This window comes from Microchirus variegatus (genome assembly GCF_963457635.1).
Source record: "Microchirus variegatus genome assembly, chromosome: 9".
NCBI classification, from domain to species: domain Eukaryota; kingdom Metazoa; phylum Chordata; class Actinopteri; order Pleuronectiformes; family Soleidae; genus Microchirus; species Microchirus variegatus.
The window spans coordinates 1060017-1082500 of NC_139810.1; the positions used below are offsets into that span (position 1 = coordinate 1060017).

A 22484-nucleotide genomic window follows, 5' to 3' on the forward strand; every position below is an offset into this window, starting at 1 on the left:
TAATCATGAAATAATCATAGAATAATAATCACGGAATAATCATGGAATAATCGTGAAATAATCATGAAATAATCATGGAATAATCATGAAATAATCATGGAATAATCATGAAATAATCATAGAATAATAATCACGGAATAATCATGAAATAATCATAGAATAATAATCACGGAATAATCATGAAATAATCGTGAAATAATCATGGAATAATAATCATGGAATAATCGTGAAATAATCATGGCATAATCATGAAATAGTTATGAAATAATCATGGAATAATCATGAAATAATCATAGAATAATAATCACGGAAATAATCATGAAATAATCGTGAAATAATCATAGAATAATAATCATGGAATAATCGTGAAATAATCATGGCATAATCATGAAATAATCATGGAATAATCATGAAATAATCATAGAATAATAATCACGGAAATAATCATGAAATAATCGTGAAATAATCATAGAATAATAATCATGGAATAATCGTGAAATAATCATGAAATAATCATGGAATAATCATGAAATAATCATAGAATAATAATCATGGAATAATCATGAAATAATCATAGAATAATAATCATGGAATAATCATGGAATAATCATGAAATAATCATAGAATAATAATCATGAAATAATCGTGAAATAATCATGGAATAATCATAGAATAATAATCATGAAATAATCATGAAATAGTCATGGAGCGGGAAGTGCGTTCACATTTCTGCACACGCGCGCGCACACACACACACAGACACACACACGCACACACACACCTAAATGTGATCAGTGTTTAAATTAAACTCAGTTAAACTTTACAGATATGAAATCATTAAATAAAAAAAGGTGAAATCATTTCTTAAAGATCCAGAACTATGGAAAACCATTTCTGCCTCTTAATAATAAATTAATAATAATAGATTTTATTTGACAATGAAGGCGACCTTACACACAAACACAACATGAAAAACAGAATAAAATTAGAATATTAACTTATAACTGTGTGATTATGACTATGGAGAACCTGACCTGACATAACAATAAATACAGGAATAAATAAATGAATGCTTTACATTTATTTATGCTTTAAGTTAATATTCTAATTAGGTAGAACACGACTTACTGAACATAGAACTGTTCCCCAAACCAGGAAAAGACAACGTTCCTCAAATGTTTTTGTCCACAAACCAACAATGATTCAGCTTTAATGATTTCTTTGTTTTATGGAGCGGAAATAGAATAAATATTCACATTTAAGAAGAAAAAAAAATATCACATAAACTGGTTTTAATTATAAAAATAATCGGTGAATAATCTGTGAATGGACGACACTCGTCGTAATAATCAGGAAAGAGAAATAAAAAGAGCTGAGCTTTAATCTATTAAAACACAGACTGAAATGAACGTAATCATTTGAAATAACAACAACAACAACACGACTGATCTTCTACACACTCTGACAACAACAACAACAACAACAACAACAACAACAACATGACATAAATAAACCCACCAGGTCAAAGGTCAGAGACGTCACTGTGACGTCGCGCGCTTGCGTCTCAGGACGTCCTTCAGTTCCCGTCTGCTGTTCAACACCGACGTCTGGAGAGTGGCGACCTCTGCTGACAGCTCGATCACTGCGACGGCAAAACAGAAGAAACGTTCACTCACATTCATCACCGCTTCACAAAAGACTCGGCTCGTGAAATCACCACCAGTTTGAGTCTGAGAGAACATCAGTGACACACAGTGACCACACGAGGCAGCAGAGGACCAGCAGCTCCTGTGTCCCTGTGATGTTAAAATCACTGGTTTTCTCTATGGGCTTTGGTGTGGGAGAGTGAGTGGTTTACAAACTTCAGTTTCCTGTTGTTAACCTCTTCTTCCCTGACCCTCCTTTTGGAGTCCCTGCTCGAAAATGACATGCCCAAACTAAATAGAGTAAATCTCTGCAGTTACAAGCTCTATGTGGATTATCTTGGTATCAAAATAAAGAGAACACTTGTGAGATTCCACCAGAGGTGTAAGTTTCACTGTAGATGCCACTGTGTCAGAGTAAATGTACATGGAACACAGCATAACTGAAGGATTTTTTTCTCTCGCCTAAAAAAATATTGCATTTTATAGCAAATATCACCTTTAATATATGCAGTAGGAGCTTAAAAACACATGGAGGTCATGAAACAAAATAAAGCAGAGTGAAATTACAGAGGTTTTAGTAAAGAGATGTCTGGGCGTTCTCACTTTTGGCACAGTTTGGCACCATCTGTGCCATTTGAGATTTCTTAGGTACCAAATTATTAAAAACCAATAAAATTTTATTTATATGTCACTACAGATCTAAAAAGAACTTGTTTTGAAAAAAAAAAAAAAAAAAAGTATAATAACTCGCCTAAAATCGATGCTCCCTGTGCGGTGCATAATAATAGGGTAAGTGTCTTCAGTTATGCAGCGCCATAGCTCTGGCTTACCTTTGTCAATTAGGGTGATTGACAGCTCGTTTTAAACGTCTAAACCAATAGAATCAGACCCCGGTCTCCAAATGTGTGTGAATCACTTCATTAGTGAGTCAAAATGACATAAATGCATATGACGCATTTGTGCGGACATTCGTCCTTCTCTAATCAGAACGATCTAATGTCGCTCTGTAATGATCAATCAGACCGGGATTTGTTCCCAAAGCATGCTGGGAAGTGTAGTTCTTCATTAGAAGTGGTTTTGTTCCGGTGGAAATAATTTGTTTTGATAAACAGCAAAGGTAAGACAACATTTCTGGTTGTAGTTCTTGAAAGTCAGGTGTTGTTTTGCTCTTATTTTGGAGCTGGATCTGTGAATCTTGGTCGTAGAGTGATAAAAATTGTACCGCTGGAATCTGTAGATTCTCCGCTGTCCAGTCGACACGTGTTTTTTTTGTTTACATAATCACGCTGACGCTCCGGTGCCGCTTTTCAATGTGTGCGCTGTGACGGTTTTTTTCCGCTCCTGCTGTTTGATCAATCGTTGTTTTAACTGTGTTTGGTGAACATAAGAATGATTTATATGAGCTTCTAGTTGAGTTTCTGACCTTTCTGTGGGTATGCAGCATGTCTGTGTTTGTTAATGTTAGATATGGTTTTATGACGCTTTTGTCGCTGCGTCTGACGCTGCCCCCGATCCCGGGGGCAACCGTGAAGAAGAGGAAGTCTGTCTAATAAAGACGTGAACGTGTTCTTAAATATATCGTAGACTTAAACTGACGTAGATTTTATGAGCTAAGTCTTTATCTAAGAGGCTAAAATCAGTGATGTCTCCTTCTTAGCTTAGCATTTAGCATTTTATCAAACTACAGCTAAGGCTAATGTTTGCTGATTGTGTTTGTAGTGTTGACACATAACAAGTGCTAAGTCGACTAAACCTAGAACCAGGTCAACACAAGGAAAACAGTTTGTAAACTCACTCTCACACACCAAAGTCACTCACTCTCCCACACCAGTCACTCACTCTCTCACACCAAAGTCACTCACTCTCTCACAACAAAGTCACTCACTCTCCCACACCAAAGTCACTCACTCTCCCACACCAAAGTCACTCACTCTCCCACACCAAAGTCACTCACTCTCTCACACCAAAGTCATTCACTCTCTCACACCAAAGTCATTCACTCTCTCACAACAAAGTCACTCACTCTCCCACACCAAAGTCACTCACTCTCTCACACCAAAGTCACTCACTCTCCCACACCAAAGTCACTCACTCTCCCACACCAAAGTCACTCACTCTCCCACACCAAAGTCCATAGAGTAAACCAGTGATTTTAACATCACAGCACACAGGAGTTCACAGGAGTTGTTGATCCACTGCTGCCTCCATCACTAACTTACAATGACTGATTTTGTAACTTCGGCTTTTAAAATATTTAATTTAGACTTAACTCAGTGACACAAAGTGACCACACGAGGCAGCAGAGGACCAGCAGCTCCTGTGTCTCTGTGATGTTAAAATCACTGGTTTTCTCTATGGACTTTGGTGTGGCAGAGTGAGTGGTTTACAAACTTCAGTTTCCTGTTGTTAAAGTCTGTATAACAGTGAAATAAAGACGTGAACGTGTTCTTAAAGATATCGTAGACTTAAAGTGACGTAGCTGTTGATTCAGTGTGAGATCAAACCTTGTTTAAACGCAGCCTGAGCTTGTTTGAGAGACTGTGGAACCAGAATCCCGAACCACTTCAGAGGGTCTTGTCCAGGATCCTGTTCGTTCTTCTTCACTGTTGCTTTCTCACCGTCGACCTCGTCACTTTGCTCTTTCTCTGCGACCACGTCTTTAGGTTTGTTTCTCCTCCTGACGCCTGTGACGTTCAGTCATATAAGACGTTTTTGCAGAAAGTAATAATAATAATAATGATGATGAAAGAAAACGTGTGTTATCACACAGACTAACCTTCTTCCTGAGGTCCGATATTCTCCACTGACCTGACGTGGTCTCCACACTCCTGACTCTGTGAGACTCTGTCGGTGCAAAACTCCACCTGACCACTGTCATGTGATCTGTCTCACACACACACACACACACTTATACAGTTACACCAATCATGAAAAATCAACACATGAATCACAAATCGGTTTTGCTAGCAACCTACTATCTATGCTAGCAATCCACTATCTATGCTAGAAATCCACTATCTATCTATCTATGCTAGCAATCTTTTATCTATCTATGCTAGCAATCCACTATCTATGCTAGCAATCTATTATCTATGCTAGAAATCCACTATCTATCTATATTCTAGCAATCCACTATCTATCTATCTATCTATCTATCTATCTATCTATCTATCTATCTATCTATCTATCTATCTATCTATCTATCTATGCTAGCAATCCACCATCTATGCTAGCAATCTATTATCTATGCTAGAAATCCACTATCTATCTATGCTAGCAATCTACTATCTGTCTATGCTAGCAATCTACTATCTGTCTATGCTAGCAATCTACTATCTGTCTATGCTAGCAATCCACTATCTATCTATATATATATCTATCTATCTATGCTAGCAATCTACTATCTGTCTATGCTAGCAATCCACTATCTATCTATCTATCTATCTATCTATCTATCTATCTATCTATCTATCTATGCTAGCAATCTATCTATCTATGCTAGCAATCTACTATCTATGCTAGCAATCCACTATCTGTCTATGCTAGCAATCCACTATCTGTCTATGCTAGCAATCCACTATCTATCTATCTATCTATCTATCTATCTATCTATCTATCTATCTATCTATCTATCTATGCTAGCAATCCACTATCTATCTATCTATCTATCTATCTATCTATCTATCTATCTATGCTAGCAATCTATCTAGCTATGCTAGCAATCTACTATCTATGCTAGCAATCCACTATCTATCTATCTATCTATCTATCTATCTATCTATCTATCTATCTATCTATCTATGCTAGCAACCTACTATCTGTCTATGCTAGCAATCCACTATCTATCTATGCTAGCAATCTACTATCTATGCTAGCAATCCACTATCTGTCTATGCTAGCAATCCACTATCTATCTATCTATCTATCTATCTATCTATCTATCTATCTATCTATCTATCTATCTATGCTAGCAACCTACTATCTGTCTATGCTAGCAATCCACTATCTATGCTAGCAATCCACTACCTAGCTTATGCTAGTAAGCTACTATCTATGCTCGTAAACCCAAGTTGGTCTAACTGTAGACCGCAGACTGTGTTTACACCAATCATGAAAAATCAACACATGAATCAGAAATCAGTTTGACGATTCCTCACCTGACACAGACACACACCAGAGGCTCGATGTCACTGGCGTACTGAAGCGCAGAAACCTGTTTGTTTCCCATCGAGTATCGAGCCTTGGACATGGAGAACCATCCCTGTGAACGACACGGACATTTACATACATGTGGAATGTATTTATATGTAAATATAATAGAAGATTCAGAATGAGATGGACCGCAGACATCGACAGAAAACCCAGAAAAGATCAAGAAAACAACAGATAAGGAGATTAGTTTAGTAGGAGTTTAAGTAAAGAACAAACAATGTTGTATTTTATTTTATGCTTTTATAATAAAATCACATTTATTTATCAAAGCACATTTAAAAACCACATTGTTGACCAAGGTACAGTAAAAACAACTTTTTAAAACATAAAACACAAACAGCAAAATACACACACACACACAGGAAGAGTTTTTAAGAGAAACAGGAAGTGAAGAGGCGCTTCTGTGAGAATCAGCTAATCACCCTAAGATCAGCTGATCTTAGGGTCCGTGAAGGAAATAAAACGCAGAAATTGTCGAAACTGCTAAATTAATGTCATCCAACGTCAACCAAGAAAATCTGTTTAGTTTCACAGAAGAAGAAAAACACAACATCTATTGCTAGATTCATAGTAGATTGAATTTACGATGTACCTTTGCTAGCAAGCTACTATCTATGCATGCTAGCAAGCTACTATGTGTGCTAGCAATCCAGTATCTATCTATGCTAGCAATCTAGTAGATTGCTACCATAGATAAATAGTAGAAATCTACTATCTATGTTAGCAAGCTACTAGCTGCCTATGGTAGCCAGTTACGATCTATATATGCTAGCGAGCTACTACTAATCTTGTGCTAGAAAGCTACTATCTATCTATGGCAGCAAGCTACTACCAATCTAACAAACATGTCTGTCTGTCTGTGTTGAAGGTAAAGGTGAATCACGTGATTTTATGGTTGATGTTCAGGTTGAAATCTCGTTGTTTTCGTGTGAACTCACGTGTTCGATGAGAGAGTTCAAAGCTGCTCTTTTCTCCTCCAGAATCTGCAGCTGCTCCATGAACAACAGCAGTTTTTCATCCACAGACGCAGAACTTTCTTCTTCTTCTTCTGACAAAACCATGTTATCTTTTAAAACAGTCACCAAAAAAACAACTGCCTTTTAATGTAAAAACGACGTGTTTAAAGGGAGTAATGTACGTGGAAACAACAACAAACTGCGCTGCTCTCTGTTTCCGCGTCACATGACGGAGCCAGATCACGTGAACGCTCCCATCTTCCTCTCTTCTTCCGCTTTCCGGATCCGCTTAACAAAATAAAATAAAAAGAAGTAAATATGCACACGTCTGCAGAGAATGCAGTTGGGAATGCTAAAGCAACGAGACGAGACCTGACATATCAATAAATAAATAAATGCATGAATAAATACAGGAATAAATAAATAAATGTGAACCAATTATTTACTTATTCATACATTTATTTATGCATTTATTTATTTATTGATATGTCAGGTCTCGTCCTCCATAGAGAATGTCATCCACGCACAATACTGAGTGCACGATTGTACACAACAACGTTTTCAAAGATGAACGGCGCTGTGTTGTTTTTCGTTTCTCATTATATGTGTTCTATACATCCACTCAAATACATGTTAAGAAAAATGAGTAAATTAACATCCAACGTCTAAACTGCAATTGTTTTAAATTACTTTAAAAAAGTGAGTTCCCATACCGGGAGTCGAACCCGGGCCGCCTGGGTGAAAACCAGGAATCCTAACCGCTAGACCATATGGGAGCCGTTGGGCACAGATGGTAATATATCACCTATAAACCTTCTTGTTAGACATGGGCAGAACAACGTTTATAATAGTTTTAATGGCTTTTCAGGATATAACGTATTTTTAAACATACAGTTAACATAAATGAGGCTCAACGTTCACAACAACGGCGAAGTTTCGAAATCGACGACGGAGCTGCTGCTGCTCGCTCTCCGCCTTTGAACAATACATGATTCCGATGTTACTCACGTAAATACACTTTCTGTAAATACACTTTCTGACGTCCTTGGAAATTATGTTATTTGTTGAAGAAACCTTCGAAAGCCACGTGGTCTGTTTGAGTTCCACTACAGGACCCACCCACTGCTACATAATGCGACCCTGACGGCGGACAGACATCACTCCCAGTAGCTCGCCGTGATCGTATAGTGGTTAGTACTCTGCGTTGTGGCCGCAGCAACCCCGGTTCGAATCCGGGTCACGGCAGGGAATTGTCCCTGACACGGCAAGGGAGTATTTTGGTCTTTTTGGACCATTATTAAAAATAGGAATAACTGACTATGAACCGAACATAAGTATAGATAGATATTTAAGTTTTAAAGGAGTTTATTCTTTTTGGAGGATTATGGTCAGTAGCTGTTTGTATGAAAACCAATATCTTAATTATATAGCTATATTCATACTATTTCCATGTTGTACTGCAGTATAAAATGTTACCCAAATGCCTTTCATCTTAATCTTAATCTAACTATATATTTTTGTATATAGATGTTAAGCACAGGTTAACTTAACACAGTTATATATTTATTTTCACTGCAAATGTTTAATTCCTCTGCACATTTTTTTACTTTCAGAGTTTCAACTCCTGCACATTTTTATGTGCATTTCTCTGTACATATTTAAATGCATTTATATGCAAATGTTTCCTTTTGTTACATGTGTTTAATTTAATTTCTTTGATTTCTCTGCACACATTTAAATGTACATTTATCTCAGGTCAATCTCAGCGTATGGTTACTGTGTTATAAGTTAACTGGAATGTATGTATGTTCCATACACAACATAAACATTTGCTAGTTTTTCAATCTATCTATCTATCTATCTATCTATCTATCTATCTATCTATCTATCTATCTATCTATCTATCTATCTATCTATCTATGCTAGCCAGCCAGCTAACTAGCATCTGTCTTTTTGACCATTCTATTTTTAACAAGCTAGCTCACACAAAATAAGCTAGCAAACATAACATTTTGCTAGTTTTTCTATCTATCTATCTATCTATCTATCTATCTATCTATCTATCTATCTATCTATCTATCTATCTATCTATCTATCTATCTATCTATCTATCTATCTAAAAGAAGACAGTATCCATCATCTATGTATGCATCAATCTATTGACCAACTAGCTAGCTCACACAAAACAAGCTAGCAAACATAAACTTTTGCTCGTTTTCCTATCTATCTATCTATCTATCTATCTATCTATCTATCTATCTATCTATCTATCTATCTATAAGAAGACAGTATCTATCATCTATTTATGCTAGCCAGCCAGCAAACTAGCATCTATCTTTTCGACCATTCTATTTTTAACTAGCTAGCATACACAAAACAAGCTAGCAAACATTTTGCTAGTTTTTCTATCCATGTATCTATACTTGTGTTCCGTTCATAGTCAGTAATTCCTATTTTTAATAATGGTCCAAAAAGACCAAAATACTCCCTTGCCGTGTCAGGGACAAATCCCTGCCGTGACCCGGATTCGAACCGGGGTTGCTGCGGCCACAACGCAGAGTACTAACCACTATACGATCACGGCGAGCTACTGGGAGTGATGACGTAGCGGGGAGCAGAAGCCTATATGACTTTACTCCACGGACCGTTACGTGTAAAACGGCACGTTTTCCTTATGCGATTTATTCGACAAAATGTGGATCGTTGAATCTCTCCGTGCAGTTAAAACGTCTAAGAATGAAAGTTATTCACTGCTGTGTCAGAGTGTAGTACTTCTACAGGAGGAAACTGACGTTTGTAAACCGCTCTCTCTCCCACACCAAAGTCCATAGAGAAAACCGTTGATTTTACAATCACAGCACACAGGAGTTCACAGGAGTTGTTGATCCACTGCTGCCTCCATCGCTTAGTTTAAATGTCTTATTTTGTAAAATTCGGCATTTGAAATATTTCATTTCGTCTTAACTCAGTGACACAAAGTGACCACACGAGGCAGCAGAGGACCAGCAGCTCCTGTGTCCCCCGCGAGCTAAAATCGCTGATTTTCTCTATGGGCTTTGGTGTGGGATTTAAAAACTTCAGTTTCCTGTTGGATTTTTGTTATCCTGGATTTAACAGCAGAACACGATAAACGTATTATCTTATATAAGTAAAAGAACACTAGATGGCGCTGTGAGTCACGGTGAAGCATGTTTCATGCCTTTAGTAATACATGTGATAAGAACCAGCGTCGGTGTATGTAGCGTGGCTTCATTCTGCTCCTGGACGCAGGGGGGCGGTGTCCGGGGTGGGGGAAACTGGAGGCGGGCTGTCATTGGTGGCCGCCGGCGTCAGCTTCAATGTTCCGAGACGAGGAGCCAATCAGACAAGGGAGCAGACGACACGCGCCGGTGTAGCTCCACGCATGCTGCTCTTTGATTGGTCCGTGGCAGAACGAGTCCCCGCCCACTGCCCCACTGTGGCTCCACAGTGAAAACACACTGACATGTTTTACTGTTTTCATTCAACACAGAAGCAGCACAGGTAAGACAACATTACAGATTACACAATTACAAATTAAAGATTCTGTACTGTACTGTCTTCACATGTCAACACGAATAAAGTTGCTAGTGGTAGCAACATTGCTAACTTTAACGACATTAGCAGCTTTGGTAGCTGTTCCAACAATGCTAGCATTAGCAACCATTGCTCGCTTTATAGACATTAGCCATATTATAGTACATTCACAGAGTATTTAACAGAGTATTTACAGGGTATTTACAGTGTATTTTACAATGTTCTTACAGTGTATTTAACAGTGTATTTAAGTGTATTTACAGATATTTTACAGAGCATTTTATAGTGTATTTAAAGAATATTTTACAGTGTATTTACAGTTTATTTTACAGTGTATTTACAGTTTATTTTACAGTGTATTTTAATGTACTTAAAGTGTACTTTACAATGTACTTACTATTTATATTAGTGTATTTAGTATATTTTAATGCATTTACAGAGGATTTACAGTCGATTATACAATGCATTTTAGTGTATTAACAGTGTATTTTAGTGTATTAACGGTGTATTTTACAGCGTATTTTAGTGTATTTACAGCGTATTTTAGTGTATTTACAGTGTATTGTACAGCGTATTTTAGTGTATTTATAGAGTATTTTAGTGTATTTACAGTGTACATATAGTATATTTTAGTGTATTTACAGAGAGTATTTTAGATGGCTAATTAGATGTTAGCCAGCTTTAACAACATTAGCAACTTTGGTAGCTGTTCCAACAATGCTAGCATTAGCAACCATCGCTCGCTTTATAGACATTAGCCAGCGTTAGCAAAGTTGTTTACAGTAGCAACATTGCTAACGGTAGCAACGGTTTTAGACGCTATCCAGTGTGCAAAATTAGCAGCTTTGCTAATTGTAGCAACGTTGTCTAACATTGGCAAGGTTGTTAATTGTAGCAATGCTCACTATACAATGTTAGCAAAGTTTCCAACGGAAGCAACATTGCTAGCATTTGCCCGCTGACATTATTTATAAGTATTAGCCAGCTCTAGCGATGTAGCAACGTTTGATAAGCTTAGCAGAGCTGCTAACTTTAGCGGCTTTGATCGTGGAGGTGATGTTCGTCGGACAATGTGAAGATTAAAAAAGAGGCAGCAGCAGCAGGGGGCGCTCACGTCACAGCGACATAAACGGAACGCGGCGCTACGTCGTACGACTGCTCTGAAATAAAAAAACAACCTGAACTGTGTCTTTAAATGGACGTTTTTATTTATTGAATTGTTGCCTTTAACAGATCATGGACGCCTCCTCCTCCTCCTCCTCCTCCTCCTCCTCCTCCTCCTCCGCTCCCCTTCATCCATTCTGGCCTCGGGACCTCCTCATCCCCTCGTACGTGGCCAATGACCGTTCCATGTCGGAGATCCTGGTCTTCCTGTTCTCCGTGTCCGGCCTCTTCCTGCTCGTCACGTGGCTGCTCACAGGAAGTGGCGGTCAGCTGGGGGCGTGGCGGCGTCTGGCCGTGTGCTGGTTCGCCGTGTGCGGCTTCATCCACGGCGTCATCGAGGGCTGGTTCTCGCTCCACTACGACGTCATCCCGGGCGACCAGAGCTTCCTGTCGCAGCTGTGTGAGTGAACAAAAAAACAGGAAACTGCGTTTCAAAATAAAAGGCAGAATCTGGTTGGATGTTAATGGTGTGTTGTTTTTTTTTTCCCTCACAGGGAAAGAATATTCCAAAGGAGACAGTCGATATGTGATGTGAGTGTTGTTGACAAGTTGTTTGTGTTGTTAGATTTAGCAGAAAGTCAAAGAAACAAACTCACAATTGAGTTTTTTCTGTGCAGAGCCGACAACTTTACCGTCTGCATGGAGAGCATCACGGCCTGGTTCTGGGGACCGTTCAGCTTCTGGACCGTGTTTGCTTTCTTAACCAACAAGAACTACAGATTTGTCCTGCAGCTCATCGTTTCATTAGGTAACAAGACTGGATTTACTCTCTATTTTACAGTGTATTAACAGAGTATTAACAGAGTATTTAACAGTGTATTCACAGAGTATTTACAGTGTATTTTATAGCGTATTTACTGAGTATTTAACAGTGTATTCACAGAGTATTTAACAGTGTATTTACAGAGTATTTACATAATATTTTATAGTGTATTTACAGAATATTTTACAGTGTATTTTAATGTATTTACAGTGTACTTTAGTGTATTTACAGAGTATTTTAGTGTATTTACGGTGTATTGTACAGTGTATTTTAGTGTATTTACGGAGTATTTTATTATATTTACAGAGTATTTTAGTGTATTTACAGAGTACTTTAGTGTATTTACAGAGTATTTTACAGTGTATTTTAGTGTATTGACAGAGTATTCTAGTGTACTTACAGCGTATTTACAGAGTATTTTAGTGTTTTTACGGTGTATTGTACAGCGTATTTTAGTATATTTACAGAGTAAATACATTAAAATACACTTAAATACTATGTAAGTATAATAAAATACTCTGTAAATACACTAAAATATTATATTTACATAGTATTTTAGTGTATTTACAGCATATTTACAGAGCATTTTAGTGTATTTACAGCATATTTTACAGAGTATTGTCACTCAAACGTTTCATGAATCCAGATCCACACACATCTCCTATATCAGGCTATAGACTCAAAATATACAGATTTATAAGATTTTATAAAATAATAAATGTATCTTGATAACATTTATTTATTTAATCGGCAAACCCCTTTTTAAATTCATAAATGTGAAAACACGTTGATTATTTATTACCTTTACCTTGAATAGCGATAAAAGGCCGATCTTATCTATAAAGTAGGTCAAAGTTTACGTGTCGTACATACTTTTTTTGGAGCGTGTGATTGACAGGTGTCCATGTGATTGACAGGTCAGCTGTACGGCGCCGTGCTCTACTTCTTCACGGAGCACAGGGACGGCTACGTCCACAGCGAGTACGGACACCCCGTCTACTTCTGGTTCTACTTCGTCTTCATGAACGCGCTGTGGGTCGTCGTCCCGCTGCTGCTCATCGTGGACGCGTGGACGCAGATGTCCGCGGCGCAGACGCTCGCCGACAAGACGCACAAGGCCAAGAGGAAGTGAGCGGAGGACGGACAGAGGACTGTGGACAGACAGAGGACTGTGGACAGACAGGGGACACAATACACACACACTATAAATGCAACGCAATGCAAACAAAACATTTGTCCTTTTCCATGTGATAATAAAGTTTTTTTCTTCAAACTGTGTGCAGCCTGAAAGCGAAATAAAGTATGATTTTAACCTTAAAGGTGCATTATGTAATAAATCCATAAAATCCTCCTCATGTGTCACAGAGACTCAGGAATAATGTTCATATAACAAACTGAACTCACCAACAACAACAGTACAGACAAAATATTTGCATTAAAAAGAATATTTTGCAGACTGCAAATCATGTTTATGTTTTGAAATCGTGTTTTGCCGTCTACCAATCATTGTAGTCAGTAGAGTCTCAGCTGCCGAGCGACCACGAGGTTGCCAGTTACGTCAGAAAACGAAAACCTAAAAGACCTCGGTGTTTTGAATTTGAATGTAGTAACAGTTTCTGGCCACATTCTTACATATGGCGCCTTTAAAACCCGACAGGACTGTAACATTACTTTATAATAAAACAATGTATTGTATATAATCATTTCCAACTGATTATTTTTACTTTGGTCCATAAAATGTAAAACCAGGAAATGATGCATTTACTAAGTATTTACAGTCTATTTTACAATGTATTTTAGTGTATTTACAGAGCACTTCCAATGCATTTTAATGTATTTACAGGGTATTTAAAGAGTATTTTAGTGTATTTACGGTGTATTGTACAGCGTATTTTAGTGTATTGTCCAGTGTATTTTAGTGTACTTGACAGGTGTATTTATGGAGTATTTTATTATATTTACAGAGTATTTTAGTGAATTTACAGAGTATTTTACAGTGTATTTTAGTGTATTGACAGTATTTTAGTGTATTGACAGTATTTTAGTGTACTTACAGCGTATTTACAGAGTATTTTAGTGTATTTACAGTGTATTTTAGTGTATTGACAGTATTTTAGTGTACTTACAGCGTATTTACAGAGTATTTTAGTGTATTTACAGTGTATTTTACAGAGTATTTACAGAGTATTTTAGTCGATTAACAGTGTATTTACAGAGTATTTTAGTGTATTTACAGAGTATTTTACAGTGTATTTTAGTGTATTGACAGTATTTTAGTGTATTGACAGTATTTTAGTGTACTTACAGCGTATTTACAGAGTATTTTAGTGTATTTACAGTGTATTTTAGTGTATTGACAGTATTTTAGTGTACTTACAGCGTATTTACAGAGTATTTTAGTGTATTTACAGTGTATTTTACAGAGTATTTACAGAGTATTTTAGTGTATTTTAGTGTATTTTACATAGTATTTTAGTGTATTTACGGTGTATTGTACAGCGTATTTTAGTATATTTACGGACAGGAAATGATGATCACACAAACTGGTTTTAATTATTGGGTAAAAAAAAAACTACCTCAAACCAATTATTAAATAACATCCCCAACCCAGTCTTTGGAAAAACACAGTTCCTGCATTTTAGAAAACTGAACACAAACATAACCCTTTCATTTCATAACAGATTTTTAATAATTTAATAATAATTTACTTTAAGTTGTAAAAATAACATCCCGTCTGTTTTGCAGCAAATCAGAACATCGCTATCGACTGATAACGCTAACAAAGCGAACATGATGTGTGTGTTTTGATGGAACATGAACTCTAAAACTGTTACTGTGTTAGCGCGCTAAGGAGATGGTGACTTAGCATCCCCCCCGCTAACAGAGGAACCATTCACGCGTTCTACTTTACATCAGATACTGTGATATTGCGCTAACAGAGGCTAACGATGGCTAGCCTTAGCGACGTCCGACATCATTCCCATTTCCGACCGCCGACTCAGCATTCCCAATAACGAAAACAAACATTATAGTTGGGTTGGTTACTTAGCATACCCTGCTAACAGAGAATTGACGCGTTCTCATTTACAACAGATACCTGTTACCGTGCTAAGGATGGCTAGCCTGAGCGACGCATTCCCAACTAATAACGAAAGCAAACATTATGCTAACAGAGAATTAACATGTTCTCATGGCGTGTTTCTGTTTTGCAGCAAATCAGAACATCGCTATCGACTAATAACGCTAACAAGGCGAACACGATGTGTGTTTTGATGGAACATGAACTCTAAAACTGTTACTGAGTTAGCGCGCTAAGGAGATGGTGACTTAGCATTTTCAAAAAATAAAAACAAACATAGTTGGGTTCGTTACTTAGCATACCCTGCTAACAGAGAATTAATGCGATCTCATTTACAACAGATACCTGTTAGCGTGCTAATGGTAGCTAACGATGGCTAGCCTGAGCAAAGGATTCCCAACTAATAACGAAAGCAAACATTATAGTTGGGTTGGTGACTTAGCATACCCTGCTAACAGAGAATTAACGCATTCTCATTTACAACAGATACCTGTTAGCGTGCTAACGGTAGCTAATGATGGCTAGCCTGAGCGACGCATTCCCAACTAATTATGAAAGCAAACATTAAAGCTGGGTTGGTGACTTAGCATACCCAGCTAACGGTGAATTAACATGTTCTCATTTACAACAGATACCTGTTAGCATGCTAACAGAGGCTGATGACGGCTCGCCTGAGATACGTCCGACGTTATTCCCAGTTCCGACGTAAATGGAACGCACCACGACTCAGCATTCCCTTTTCCACACAAAGAAGCAACGGAGTCGCGTTAGCGCGAGATTTCATGACGTTCAGCTGAACATTTTGCTGAGTCGCTGTCCTAACGCTGCGTCCGTGTCCTTCTCTTTACTCTCCACGTCCTTCAGTGCCTTCAGTGCGGCGGGCGACTGCGGCTGCAGCTGCAGCAGCCGCCCGAACGCCCTCCTCGCCTCCTGCAGGTCGCTCAGCGCCAAACAGGCCTGACCCAGACGGTACCAGGCTTTAGCTCCGCCCGGCTCCAGCTCCGCGGCTCTGGCCGCGTTAGCTCGGGCGCGCCGCGGACGGCTGAGTTTGAGTTGACACAGGGACAGGTTGGAGTGCAACTCCGCCTTGACTCGTCTTAATTCGTCCGCGGAGGGAGGTCCCTGCCGCTGCTGCGCCGTCATCGCCGCGTCTCTAGGCCCCGCCTCCTCCTCCTCCGGCGGCAGCGCGGCGCGGTCGCAAAGCGTGACGAGCAGCTTCAGCGCTCGGCTGTAGCTGTCGGCGGCGCCCCACACGTCCCCGCTCCGGAACCTCACTCCTCCCCGCTGTTTGTGTGACCGCACCCACTCCCACTTGTCCCCCGCTGACATTTCCCAGGATTCCTTGCCCGGCGTGAAACCTCGGACTTCGACCGTGGCTCGTGAAGGAAGGCGATCGACTCCATTTCCAAGCGGCGAGAGCAGAATCTGAGAAAAACACGACAATCAGACACGTTAGAGCGGTTTGGGATTTTGTGATTTCCACACGATTTTAACCAACACATCTCAATTCAGCCATTCAGCGTATAATGAACCGACAAACGCAGTATTGTGCTTAATTAAAGTAATTAAATTTTACGGATCAGTCAGTCTGAACACCGCGGTCTTTATGTGCAAAGTCAAAAGGACAATATATCATACCAGTTTGAAAACAGGGAACAGGAATATAACTTGAGAGGAGAAAATATGTTTAAAAACAATTGGTCAGAACAATCTTTAAAATGAAAACCATTTCCGTTAAAGGGGTCGACTTGTGGAATGGTCTCGCCGATGATCTTAAGAGGAGCAATTCCATTCATTATTTAAAAAATTAAAAAATAAAAAATGGTTTAAAATCTGAATTTTTGACAAATACATGGATGCTTAAGATAAGTTTATGAATAAGTGTTGGGTACAAATTGAAACAAAGCAGCAGCAAACAAACATTTGTAATACCATAAATTCACATAATGAATTTACATAACATTAACCACGTGTACCAATGTACATGGAACACAGCAACTGAAGTTTTTTTCTCTCTCGCTTAAATCACCTTTAAAATATGCAGTAGGAGCTTATAATACATGGAGGTCATGTAACAACATGTGGACATGAGCTGTGCGAAGTCTGATGCTGCTGAAGTGAAGCAGAGTGAAATTAAAGAGGTTTTAGTAAAGAGATGTCTGGGGGTTCTCACTTTTTGGCACCATCTGTGCCATTTGAGATTTCTTAGGTACCAAATTATTAAAAACCCATTTAATTTTATTTATATGTCACTATAGATCTAAAAAGAACTTGTTTTGAAAAGAAAAAAAAAAAAAAAAGTATGATAACTGTCTGTAAATGGATGCTTCCTGTGCGGTGCATAATAACAACTCTGTGGCTCTGCAGCGTCTTCAGTTACGCAGCACCATAGCTCTGGCTTACCTTGGTCAATTAGGGTGATTGACAGCTCGTTTTAAACCTCTAAACCAATAGAATCAGACCCCGGTCTCCAAATGTGTGTGAATCACTTCATTAGCGAGTCAAAAGGACATAAATGCATATGACGCATTTGTGCGGACATTCTTCCTTCTCTAATCAGAACGATCTAATGTCGCTCTGTAATGATCAATCAGACCGGGATTTGTCCCCAAAGCATGCTGGGAAGTGTAGTTCTTCATTAGAATTAGTTTTGTTCCGGTGGATATAACTTGTTTTGATAAACAGCAAAGGTAAGACAACATTTCTGCTTGTATTTCTTGAAAGTGGGTTGTTTTTTTGCTCTTATTTTGGGGCTGGATCCGTGAATCTTGTTCGTAGAGTGATAAAAACGGTTCCGTTGGAATCTGTAGATTCTCCGCTGTCCAGTCGACGCGTGTTTTTCTTGTTTACATAATCACGCTGACTCTCCGGTGCCGCTTTTCAATGTGGGCGCTGTAACAGCTTTTTTCCGCTCCTGCTGGTTTGATCCATCAGTATTTTAACTGTGTTTGGTGAACATGAGAATGATTTATATGAACTTTTAGCTGAGTTTCTAACTTTTAGCGTAATGTGCTGTACGTACATTTTGTTCTGTGTTTTGTAACTGAATAAACCTTCATCATTTCATAATTTCAAATTTTACCCACCGACAGCCGCATTTTATCTGCCCTGGCTACTTTAACGGCGATTTACCTCCCACGTGTCTCCGGCCCTCATTCCCTCCACGCACGCCTCTGTGACATCACACTGGCCCTCCCCCAGCCTCAGTGTGGTCCAGTGGTCCAGTGGGACCTGCAGAGGCGACTCCTGGCTCCTGGGGAAGGCGGCGACCTCTGCCGACAGCTTTTCGTCGACAGGGTCGGACTCCGAACTCTCGGTTTCGCCGGCGTCAGCTTCGAGTCGCACTCGGACTCGACACAGCGAGCCCAGCTGTGGACGGGGCGTGGACGGAGACGCTGGAGGACACACAGACGCTTAACACCTCTGTATTCGTGCAGATTTATTTCTGGTGACGGTCGAAAAAACGTACCTATAACGTCGCCAGGGTTTGACTGAGTTTGCTGACTCTTTGCGTGTTTTCGCAACAGCTGCACGCTCCAGAGGCCTCCGGGACAAACCGCCACCCAGGAAGTGACATCAGCGCCATCATGGGTGGGAGGGTGAACTGGTTCCATCACTGATTCACACAAACGCACACACACACACCAAGCTCATTTTCTGTTGATATAAATCCATATTAAGGACCAAACCACCGCTCTACAGCTAACTGTTATTCTCATAATCAATGTACGTGTCGGTTATTTTCTCAATTAATTGTTTGGTCGAGAAAATGAACCAGTGGATGTTGTGAAGAAGGAGGACACGAGGACAGTTTGTGGAACAGAAGAGGACGCAAAGGAGAAGACACTGTGGCGACCCCTACAGGGAGTAATAATGAGCTGTTCCATCCACCCACCAACAAACTATTAATGAACCGTTTTATACGTTCGCAAACACACTGACTGCCAAATAGTGAGCTGTTCCATCCACCCACTAACAAACTATTAAGGAACCGTTTTAAACGTTCACAAACAGACCGACTGCCAAATAGTGAGCTGTTCCATCCACCCACCGACAAACTATTAATGAACCATTTTAAACGTTCGCAAACAGACCGACTGCCAAATAGTGAGCTGTTCAATCCACCCACCAACAAACTATTAATGAACTGTTTTATTTGTAGCAAACAGACCGACTGCCAAATAGTGAGCTATTCCATCCACCCACCAACAAACTATTAAGGAACCGTTTTAAATGTTCACAAACACACTGACTGCCAAATAGTGAGCTGTTCCATCCACCCACCAACACACTATTAATTAACCGTTTTAAACGTTCGCAAACAGACCGACTGCCAAATAGTGAGCTGTTCCATCCACCCACCAACAAACTATTAATGAACTGTTTTATTTGTAGCAAACAGACCGACTGCCAAATAGTGAGCTATTCCATCCACCCACCAACAAACTATTAAGGAACCGTTTTAAATGTTCACAAACACACTGACTGCCAAATAGTGAGCTGTTCCATCCACCCACCAACACACTATTAATTAACCGTTTTAAACGTTCGCAAACAGACCGACTGCCAAATAGTGAGCTGTTCCATCCACCCACCAACAAACTATTAATGAACTGTTTTATTTGTAGCAAACAGACCGACTGCCAAATAGTGAGCTATTCCATCCACCCACCAACAAACTATTAAGGAACCGTTTTAAATGTTCACAAACACACTGACTGCCAAATAGTGAGCTGTTCCATCCACCCACCAACACACTATTAATTAACCGTTTTAAACGTTCGCAAACAGACCGACTGCCAAATAGTGAGCTGTTCCATCCACCCACCAACAAACTATTAATGAACTGTTTTATTTGTAGCAAACAGACCGACTGCCAAATAGTGAGCTATTCCATCCACCCACCAACAAACTATTAAGGAACCGTTTTAAATGTTCACAAACACACTGACTGCCAAATAGTGAGCTGTTCCATCCACCCACCAACACACTATTAATTAACCGTTTTAAACGTTCGCAAACAGACCGACTGCCAAATAGTGAGCTGTTCCATCCACCCACCAACAAACTATTAATGAACTGTTTTATTTGTAGCAAACAGACCGACTGCCAAATAGTGAGCTATTCCATCCACCCACCAACAAACTATTAAGGAACCGTTTTAAATGTTCACAAACATTTAAAACGGTTCATTAATAGTTTGTTGGTGGGTGGATGGAACAGCAAGTATATGTGATTCGACAGTTCAGTACAGTTTAAGTAAAATAACAGAAAATCAACTCTGTATAAAACAACACATCGTGAAAGTATCTTGAAATTATGATTAAAAGAGTTAACCGTTACGTTCAGTTGTAAGACAAATAAAGTTTATTGAGTTTAGTAAAGTAAAAAAAAAAACCATCTGACTTACAATTAATATTGTGACTTTACAGAGGTTTATTTATATTTCAGCTGAACAACTGTTTTCAGGCAAAAACTGACGAGATAAACAAACTAAACTGTGAGGTAAAAAAAAAAAAAAAGGGTTAGCGTGAATAAAACGAGACGTTTTGTCTCGCTTTAGCCTGACCTAGCATTAGCGTCGACGCTAAAGAGCAGAAACAAGAGCCTCTACTACGTTTTTATTCTTCGCTTCACGAGCAGAAAATGGCTTTAAACGTTCTCTCTTACCTCATACGTGAAGACGATATAAAATAATGTTTATCACAACGAACACAAACGCGTCAGAAAACAAGTCAACACGAACTGCTGTCGGTGCTGTTCATCTTCCTGCTTTTCTTCTTCTTCACAGATTTACGGCAGCTTTGACCCACGGAGTTCAGTTACTGCCGCCTACTGGCGACACGTTTTTACTGCAGTTTAATAGAAGGCCCCCGAGACGCCGCCGCCGCCGCCATATTGGTCCGGGCAAAGACCACGACTTCATCAAATAGAAGTAAACGGAGAAGCTGCTGTTTAGCTTCCTGTAAGGACTTCTACATCATTTTATTGTTTTATATTTATTTTATTTTTTTTATTTTATTATTGATAGCTCCATTCTGTATCATATTGTATTTTTTTTTTTTTATATCCTTCAGTTCCCTGAGTCACTCTTAGGTTTTTGTGACTTTTTCTATGTTTATGTGTTTTTACAGTGGTTTTGGGACGTGTTAATGCCACTTCTCGTACAGTTTTAATTGTGTTGTTAGCGTGTTTTGTGTCTTTTCAGTCTTGTTTAATTGATCAAAAATGACAAAAACTTCCTGAAGATGTTTGTTTTTGTTTGTTTTATTTATGTATTTGGGGAGAAGCACGTCATCATCAATATTCACCACAAACAAAAATAATCACTTTGACAAAAAAGTTCAATTTTTTTTTCCAGTGCACGTCATAAATAATAATAATAATAATAATAATAAATAAACAGAACAAATCCGACGTTACCATGACGATTAATCGTAAACACACGTTTGAGTTCAAAAATAAAAACATTAATGTGTAACATCAAGCATGATCCCTTCATTGAACATCTACACGTCACTCGTTTACTCACAAACAACAAACAACAATAAATAGCTTTTCTTTTTTGTTCCCGTTTATTTACAGTTTGTTTCTTTAAAGTCGTCCCGAAAATCCTGTGAAAGATCAAAACGCAAACGCCGAGTCATCGACGCCTTCAAACATCGCAGTGCACAAAAGAAAAAAAAACGCTAATAAATAAATTAAATAAATGAGACACGTCGCTTACAGCAGGTGGCGCTGTGGCAACCACGCAAGGAGACGTGAACTCGTACGACGACGAATCGGCGCTGAAATTTTATAGAAAAAGTAAAAGAACGATCGCTGAATCACAGCTAACACTTGTGATCCGTGTGACTTTGGTCGCGTTTAATGGTAACAGGAAGTTAGCCACACCTCTCGACGTCTGGTGGAAACAAAAAATTGCGTCACTCAAAAGTGACCGTCCCCGACGGGTTAAAAAGGTGGTAAATTTTCACGTCACGTTTCACGTAAAAAATATCATCTCAGTCTGTTCTTGTTCGATAAATTGAGGAATGTTTAGTGTACGAAAGTACGTACGAGTATCCGACACCGACGATCATCGACGATTATTTAGCTTCTTAAGAGCA

The 22484-nt window shown here is 39.0% G+C and overlaps 4 protein-coding genes and 1 long non-coding RNA gene across 5 annotated transcripts in view; 1 reads left to right on the forward strand and 4 right to left on the reverse strand.

Moving 5' to 3' along the window:
* Positions 1–1138: 1138 nt before the first annotated feature.
* Positions 1139–7030, reverse strand: vma22 (vacuolar ATPase assembly factor VMA22). The gene is made up of 5 exons (XM_083894640.1): positions 6797–7030; positions 5804–5907; positions 4423–4529; positions 4151–4330; positions 1139–1642 (listed from the first exon to the last, which is right to left on the reverse strand). Exons 1-5 carry the CDS (start codon positions 6917–6919, stop codon positions 1539–1541), a joined length of 618 nt encoding a protein of 205 aa, XP_083750766.1. The 5' UTR covers positions 6920–7030; the 3' UTR covers positions 1139–1538.
* A 4575-nt stretch (positions 7031–11605) lies between these two features.
* On the forward strand, positions 11606–13571 carry ebp (EBP cholestenol delta-isomerase; the record flags this gene model as incomplete). The annotated part of the gene is made up of 4 exons (XM_083894957.1): positions 11606–11933; positions 12028–12064; positions 12151–12281; positions 13214–13571. The coding sequence occupies 4 exons, from the start codon at positions 11606–11608 to the stop codon at positions 13426–13428; spliced, it is 711 nt and encodes a 236-aa protein (XP_083751083.1). The 3' UTR covers positions 13429–13571.
* Positions 13572–16120: 2549 nt separating this feature from the next.
* On the reverse strand, positions 16121–18630 carry fkbpl (FKBP prolyl isomerase like; the record flags this gene model as incomplete). The annotated part of the gene is made up of 2 exons (XM_083894958.1): positions 16121–16800; positions 18508–18630. Coding segments are annotated over 2 exons (759 nt in total), but the record flags the coding sequence as incomplete, so codon positions are not given.
* A 4-nt stretch (positions 18631–18634) lies between these two features.
* Positions 18635–21153, reverse strand: LOC310931572. The gene is made up of 3 exons (XR_014592923.1): positions 21046–21153; positions 18845–18991; positions 18635–18770 (listed from the first exon to the last, which is right to left on the reverse strand). It is a non-coding gene; the product is annotated as an uncharacterized lncRNA (long non-coding RNA).
* A 517-nt stretch (positions 21154–21670) lies between these two features.
* Positions 21671–22484, reverse strand: part of atp6ap1a (ATPase H+ transporting accessory protein 1a) — a gene marked incomplete at its 5' end in the record, with an annotated part of 9315 nt that continues 8501 nt past the window's right edge. The window contains one exon of the mRNA XM_083894867.1: positions 21671–22484. This exon is cut by the window's right edge and continues 795 nt beyond it.